The 8,141-nt window shown below is 53.7% G+C and overlaps 1 protein-coding gene across 1 annotated transcript in view; it reads left to right on the top strand.

Moving 5' to 3' along the window:
• Positions 1-8,141, top strand: part of PRKCA (protein kinase C, alpha) — a 283,500-nt gene that overhangs the window by 262,742 nt on the left and 12,617 nt on the right. The window contains exons 15-16 of the mRNA XM_014532469.1: positions 6,091-6,198; positions 7,602-7,742. Of these exons, the coding sequence (XP_014387955.1) occupies positions 6,091-6,198; positions 7,602-7,742 (249 nt within the window). The remainder of the gene's footprint in view (positions 1-6,090; positions 6,199-7,601; positions 7,743-8,141) is intronic.

Here is an 8,141-nt window from a genome sequence, read left to right as displayed (position 1 = left end):
CTTCCGTCCCTTGGCTCCACCTTTTAGGGCCTTGAATTCCTCCACTGACTCCTCATTATTCAACCGGCCAATGAGGAAGGGGCAGGAGGACAGAGGCAGGAACATCTAGGGGCCCCTGCACCCCACGGGCCACACAGCCCCGCTGAGATGCAGGGCTGAGAGGGGCATGTACCTGTGAGCCCGGCAAGGAGAAGGAGGTTCGGGGAGCAGCTACCAGGTCTCTGCCATTATACCTAAGAACCGTTCTGTGGAGGCGGCTTTTATAGTTGCCAGCACTCAAGTACTGGTGACAAGGAGTTGAACCCTCCGTCACTAAGAGCCCGAGGTAAGAGAATGGAAAGAAATGCTTGTGTTGAGCAGCAGAGCTACCCCCGAAGAAATCTTTGTTTCGAGGGGGACGGGGGAGGGAGTCAACCCTTTCTGACAAGTTACATCCATGGACTTGGTCGTTTATTCATTCAACACATACTTATTGAACGCACGCTTACTATGGTAATAGCCATGGACAAATGTGACCTATACCTTCATCAAGATTACAGTATAAAGAAAGAGAGACAGTAGACATGTTAAAAAAAAAAAAGGACTATATAATAGTTGAAAAGCTAAGAAGAAAAGTAACAAAGCAGGACAAGAACATAGTGTTGGGGCAGGATTGACATTTTAGCTAGTGTGGCCGAGGAGGGCCTTGTGTACAAATAAAGTTAAGACGAGAAGGAAATGAGGAATGTCTGTCTGTGTGCATCTCTGGGGGAAAGCACTCCAGGCAGAGGGACTGGAATGGCAAGTGCAAAGGCCCTGGGGTGGGATTATGTTGCCGTGTTTATTAAGCCAAGGAAGGGAAGCGCCAGTGTGGTTGGAGCAGAGTCGGGAGGCTGGAGAGGGAGTAGGAGAGGAGGCCTGCGGTCAGAGAGGAGGGGAGCACCAGGCCATGTGTGCAGGGAGGCCCCTGCAGACCACTGGCTTAGACTCGGGGTGGGAGGCCACTGGTGATCGGTCCTTTATGTCTCTCTCATTGCATCTTGCACGTCTTAATACTAGTCTTTTGGATATTAAATGATAGAAGGTACCAGCCTTCACATGGTCATTATTTCTCAGGGATGGTAAGACTTGATTGACATTTTAAAAAGCTGTCTGTGTATTATTTAGGTTTTCATCCCCAGTACAATGTTGGTTTCAGGCCCAATACTTCCATTTGTAAACACAGAAAAGCAGGTTATGCAGAACAACTGTCAGGAAGACAACAGCTGGCAGAACCCACGTCTCCTGCTCCTCAAGTTAACTTCCCCCTTTAGGAGTTTGACCGTGAAACTGGGCTGAATTCTTGGCCCCTGAGAGCCGGGCTGCTCCTGAAAGCACAAGGGCCTGAGTTCCCCTCCTGGGTCCCAGTCGAACGTTCTGACCCTCAGCCCAGCACACAAGCCTGCTTTCATGAAGAGGCCCGTCTGCATATGCCAGCAAAGGAAACTGTAGGGTGCAAATGGGCTCTGGTCCAGGGCCCGTTACATGACATGAACGGAGTTGTCTCCTTATTGGCTGTCTTCCTTCCCCTCCAGGCCTCCTGGGTCTTCACTCTGCAGGGAGAGCTGAGAAATGCTGGCTCCCCCAGGGAGGTCCCCTCTGGGGTACATTGTGAGGTCCTGCCTCACCTGCAGACTGGTCCTTCCTCATCCCCCAGAGAGCACAGGGTCCTCCCACTCCCAGCGGCTCCATAGACATTCTGACCCATTTTCATGGTTTTCCATCCCGTCTCTCAGTCAACCTGCCTTGGATGGTCTCTGGAAGTTTCCATAATCTCCGTTGAAAACGGTGACACTCTAAATATGGCACCGCAAGGCAGCCCACATTCAGGCACAATGGCAGACACCGCCGCTATCCCTCTAAGCCAGGGGTGGGACCCTTTTATCTGCCAAGGGCCATTTGGATGTTTATAACATCATTCTCGGGCCATACAAAAGGATCCATTTAAAAATCAGCCTGCTGTATTTGGTCAGACATTAATTAACTCACCTTAATGCCTTGGCAGGGCCAGACCAAATGATTTCGCATGCCTTATATGGCCCGAGGACCAGACATTCCCCACCACTGACCTAGACCTTCACCGCTCCTGCCACAAACACGGTGTTTTCATTCCAGAGCGCCCCCCCCCACCACCACCACCACCACTTCTTAGTTTTCCTCTCTGACTCGATGCAAATTTCAACATATTCCTGGGCTGTGACTCAGCCCAAAGGATAATAAAGGCTCCACGTGTATTGCCCACACCCACCCCCCCAAAGCTGCTGGAACTCGGAGACCCAGCCGAGGGAATACACACTGTTACTGAAAAGTAAGACTAATTATAAAGTTGCTGGTGGGGTTGTGGCCTAAATTTGTCCTCTGTAATCAAGAGAGCTGACGATGAGCAGAAAAATCTTTCCTTGCAGTTCCCTTCTCATTTGCTTTATTTATGGTCAGCAGCCTGGGGGGCCGTTCAGCATACGCAGCGGAGTCTGCCTGCGGTTCCCAGATTGCCTGACAAATACGATTACTTGCAGGCCTAACTGGTGTTTCCCTGGCGCTCTCGTGAGCACAGCGAGGGCGCTCGGGTGTTCCTCCTCCAGGGCCCGCCCTCCTGCTCTGCCCTCTGCCAGGACCCTCCATGCCTCGCCTTCATCCCTGGCCAATCCATGCTCGGTGCTTTATCCCAGGACACCACCTGATTGTCCTTGAGTTCTCCCCCACCCTGGTCACCAGTGACCACTTCCTGGTGAGGGATTTCGGAATCATTTTGGAAAGAGGGATCCATCATCCCTCGTTTGTGTGTTTAACATTCACAAATTACATATTGCCAAGGAAGGCACCCCCAAGCCAGGACATTAGCTCAGCCAGAAACACCGAGTCCAGATCTGTAGAAATTTAAGAAACAATCATGGGAATGCGGGGGAGAGGGGAACGAAGCAATACCCAAGTGGTCATGTCCTAAGTCCCTAGGCCACGCATTGCCCCCCGGTGTCCCCAGGCTCCGTGGCTGGCGTGTCTGGGAAGGAAAATGAATAATTATAACTTTTCAGCATTGCCCCGCCTTCAACGCCTGAGAGCAAATTAGCATATGTGGCCCTCACTCGGAGGTTACAGAGCATTGGCCCTGGACCAAAGGGTCGCGGGTTCGATTCCTAGTCAAGGGCACGTATATAACTTTTCAGCATTGCCCCGCCTTCAACGCCTGAGAACAAATTAGCATATGTGGCCCTCACTCGGAGGGCACAGAGCATCGGCCCTGGACCAAAGGGTCTTGGGTTCGATTCCTAGTCAAGGGCACGTAATCTCTTTGGAGGAAGTTTCTCTTGGGCCTGTGGCCCGGCTCATCTGTGGCTCAGCCCTGCCACGTTCCAGCGCTGGTGCTGACGTCCCCAAGGAGGCTGGTTGAATCCCTGCTGTCTGTCGCTGTCCAGCCAGGTACCAGCGGCCACCTCTGGCCAGCGTCACGGGCGGGGCCTATGCAGTCACATGGGCCCAAGCTCAGAAGACACCTGCATAGCTGGGCTGGTGCTCTGCTGTCGCCACCTTGACGTTCTAACAATTACCTCACGAGGCCCCCATCTTCCCTCGGCTCTGAGACCCACAGTGACGTAGCTCGTCCTGGCCAGCGGCCCTGAGGGGCCACAGTGTGAGTTGTCGATTGGTTATCCAGAGCAGAGCCTGTGCCCTGCTCACCTCCAGGGCACTGGGACATTGCAGGGTACCCACACATAGCGAATTCGAGGAAGTGGGACCCCTGCAGGTGTGCAAGCCACAGCCCCCACAGAAACCACACCATGTTTGTTTTAGTTATGAAGATCTCCTAGGCCCGTGGTCGGCAAACTGCGGCTCTTGAGCCACATGCAACTCTTTGGCCCCTTGAGTGTGGCTCTTCCACAAAATACCACCTGCGGGCGTGCACGTACAGTGCGATTGAAACTTTGTGGCCTATGCGCAGAAGTCGGTATTTTGTGGAAGAGCCACACTCAAGGGGTCAAAGAGCCGCATGTGGCTTGCAAGCCGCAGTTTTCCAACCACTGTCCTAAGCCAAAGCTCGGGCACATGTAGAGGTCGATTTTTAGGGAAGAGGCGGTGTTCTGTGGGTGTCATGTAACAGGCAGTCGGGAGAAGTAGGCTGCGTGATATCGGGCCGAGAAGACTGTGGGATGGGCTGTGGGACTGGCCTCCACTGTCCCTCTTGCAGGTGCAGCCACACCCTCACGCCCACCGCCCTGCCCTGCTCTGTCGATAGAAGTAGCACCTCCCCCTGCTGGCCCCGGCCACCATCTGCTGCCTGCACTGCCCAGTGGGGTGGCTGCCTCCAACGGGTTTGCCAGGTGGGCATCCCAGGGCCATGTGACTTCTGCCCACGGAACCCCACATGGGGCAGGCTGCCCCTGCGCTGCTCTGAGTCACTCACAGGCGGGCTAATGGCAGCTCTCCTCACCCACCTGCACGCTTCCCCCAAGTTAGACGTTCGTAACACCGGGCACTTTCAACTGGAAAACGGGCCTATTTATTTCTATTTTTAGACACACACACCAAAAAAGCATGAGTGGCATCAGTCACCCCATACCTGGTCCGAAAGTGGGGTCCTTTATAGGCTCAGCATCTTCCCTCTGTCGGTGTGGCTCCCGTGTGCCGGCCTTGCTTCCAGCTCCTGTTCAGGGCAGGGCTTGGGGCTGAGGAGGAAGGTGGGGGCCAGATGAACAGCTCGGGATGGTTTGTGAGTGGTGGTTAGGGGAGCGCTCTGCTTAGTTCAGCTACTCTCTTACTCGGGAGAAGATGTTTGATGAGAAGGGACCGCACGGTTGTTTTTGGTCCATGGTATCGTTTAAATTTAAGCCAGACTTTGTCATTATCTGAGCCCTAACCCTGTCAGCCAAAGTGACTGGAGTCCTCCCTATAACGAGAAGGAACATAAAGATGAAACATAGGACTCTGCACGAGGGCCAACCTGGTCTGCCTTTTGCGTGCTGAGCTCATGGCTAAGTTAAAGGGGACGGTAAGCAGGTTCCCCTAAGCCCCCTCATGCTGTGGGTTGCCCAGAGGGCAGGTGATTTGCTGACCTCAGGACTGAAGACATGCTGGAGGCATCCTGGGCTCCCCAGCAGCCCCCAACGACAGCTCGTCTACCTGAATCACAATACCAGTGCCGCTAAGCACCCTTCACTGGGCTCTTACTGGATACAAGACACAATATCAGGCACTTTACAGACTCACCAGGGAACCCATTTTGCAGATTGGAAAACCGTGTCTTAAGGAGGCAAGTCACTTGTCTCTGGACAACCAGCTAGGAGGAGGTGGAGCTGGAATTCTGGTTTACGTCTGCCTGGCTTTAAATCCGGGGCCTCCCGCAGAGCCACATGCCTCCCTCTCTCCACAGGAAGCTGCAACCCCCCGCCCCCGAAAAAGATGGGAGGTATCGGGTGGAAGCTGAGCTCCTGTCACCACCACCACACGGGGGGCAGCTCTGTGTTGGGTCAGAGGGACCCTGATGTGTATTCTGGACCCAAGGAAGTTCTCTTTGCCCGGGTTCTGATGTCCCCGTCACCCCATGTTCAGAATCCAAAGGCATTAGCGTCCTCCACCCCACCCCCACCCTCTGAACACACAGCATTTGCATTAAGAAAGCATCACTCTAGAGCAGCCGTGGGCAAGGATCCGGCCCTTTTGAAATGAATAAAACTAAAAAAAAAAAGACCGAACCCTTTTATGTAATGATGTTTATTTTGAATTTATATTAGTTCACACAAACACTCCATCCATGCTTTTGTTCCGGCCCTCCGGTCCAGTTTAAGAACCCATTGTGGCCCTCGAGTCAAAAAGTTTGCCCACCCCCGGTCTAACCTAACTGGGTCATAATTCCATTTTAACACATAATTGCAAGATTAATGGGTTAATTATCATTTATTTGAAAAAACAAAGCATTACTCAGAAACACTTTTCTCAAAGATTGTTTTGGGTTGCCCAGGGAGAGATCGTTAGAGGAGCAGAGGGAAACCGGAAAGCATACCACCTGCGAGCAAGGAAATGAAAGCTTCATCAACGACCTGCCTAAATATCTCTCCATCTTCCTCTTTTCCGGAACAGCCTCCGTTCGACGGCGAGGATGAGGACGAACTCTTTCAGTCTATAATGGAGCACAACGTTTCTTACCCCAAATCCTTGTCCAAGGAGGCCGTCTCCATCTGCAAAGGAGTGAGTGCACTGGGTTCCTTTTAGGGTCACAGACCGAAAGGGTGGACGGGCGATCTTTCCCAGACTCCCCAGCAAGTGGGCGCAGGGACCCCGCCACTGCCTCCCGCCTTCACGGGCGAGGGCCTGGGGACCTGCGGGGCGCGGTGGGGAACGCGGAGCCTGGGACACGGGTTGACACCCCAACACCTCCGGAAACTTAGTAGCTTTAGTTCGCCATTCTCCCCCGACCCCCCGCTCCCCATGAAGTTGTGGTACAGTTTAGCGGCAGTGATCACAGACGCTTAGAAAACGTTAGTTCTCCTCCGCTGTACACCTCCGTTAGTGCTGTGCCCATTCCTCTGTTTTTGAGATGTAACACACGTGTAGAAAAGGGCGCCCGTCATCTGTGTGCAGGCCAATGAATTGTCACAAAATGGACACGCGTGCCCAGCACCTCGAGGGCTGCCCCTGTCCCGCCCGACAGTCACCCCCACGCGTCACTGCGTGCGTGCACTGTGCCCGTTTTGAACTTTGCACACGCGGATCTTGCCGTGGATGCGCCCTGGGCCTGGCTTTTCCCCTGACACTGCGATGGTGAGGTCTCTCCACGGTGCTGCGTGTGGTGGAAGCCCGTCTTCCGCTCGGCCGCGCGGTATTCCATCGAGTGGACGTGCCACCCTCTGTGTATGCATTCTGCTGGCGGGCGGTCGGTCGGCTGCTCTCTGGGGAGGGGCTGCCATGAGCCTTCTGGGTCATGGGTTTTGAGGAACGTGTGAATGAAATTTTCTGCTTTCTCAATTTGATTGAGGTACAATAGACAAATAAAATTGTAATATATTTAAAGTGAACAACAGGATGACGTGATAGATGTATGCATTGGCCATTCGTATCCACAGGTTCCGCATCCGTAGATTCAACCAACCACAGATCGAAAATATTCCCCCCAAAAAGTGACATGGTGGCTGACCTGTACCCATGGAGGGAGGCCTACGATGGCTGTGTCTGTGCTGAACATGGACAGACTTTTTTTTCTTGTCATTATTCCCAACAATACAGTATAACTGCTATTTAGATGGCATTTGCATTGTATCAGGTGTTATAAGTAACCTGGGGATAATTGAAAGTATAGGGGAGGATGTGTGCAGGTTATATGCAAATACTACGCCTTTTATATGAGCATCTGTGGGTTTTGGTACCCACGAGGGGTCCTAGAGCTAATCCCCGTGAACACGGAGGGGTGACGGGACCTTATGAAAGGAATCCCACAGTTACGCTAACTCATCCATCACCTCACAGAGTCACTTGTTTTTCTTCTTTGGAGAGAGAACACTTACTTCTTCTCTCTTGGCACATTTAAGTCGTACAACACATTAATATCAACTGCAGTCGCACGTTATGCATTAGATCCTCTCTCCTGCTTCCAGCTGATGACCAAGCACCCGGGCAAGCGGCTGGGCTGCGGGCCCGAGGGCGAGCGGGACGTGCGCGAACACGCCTTCTTCCGGAGGATCGACTGGGAGAAGCTGGAGAACAGGGAGATCCAGCCGCCCTTCAAGCCCAAAGTGGTGAGTCGGGGCGCCGCCGCTTCCTGGGCCCCGGTTCCCCAAATCCTGTGGGGCCCACCCACCATTTTCCTGGAGAGCGGAAGGCGGTGACCCCTGGGTTCTGCAGGGGGGGAGGCCAGTGCCTGCCTTGCCCTCCATCCTGTGTCTGAGCCACCAGCATTCCTGCTGACTTTGAGAGTCAGGACAGACGGGCAGCGAGGGGAGCCTGTGTCCACCGGGCACTCGAACGGGGCGACGGCCGAGCGCCCCCAGAACCGTTAGAGAGCCGGGGCAGGGCTGCTTGGTTTGGATTTCATGGTCCGTGTTCCTTGCTGAGAGGTGTTGGGTGGACTTCGCCACGGCTCCGGTTGTCCCGGACTTGCCTGGCAGGCCATTGGCAGGCCCTGGGCCCGGTCTCAG

The sequence above is a fragment of the Myotis brandtii genome, unplaced genomic scaffold (genome assembly GCF_000412655.1).
Source record: "Myotis brandtii unplaced genomic scaffold, ASM41265v1 scaffold120, whole genome shotgun sequence".
Classification (NCBI taxonomy): Eukaryota; Metazoa; Chordata; class Mammalia; order Chiroptera; family Vespertilionidae; genus Myotis; species Myotis brandtii.
Note: the sequence above shows the minus strand (reverse complement) of the source record. Positions and strands in the feature narration are given on the sequence as shown.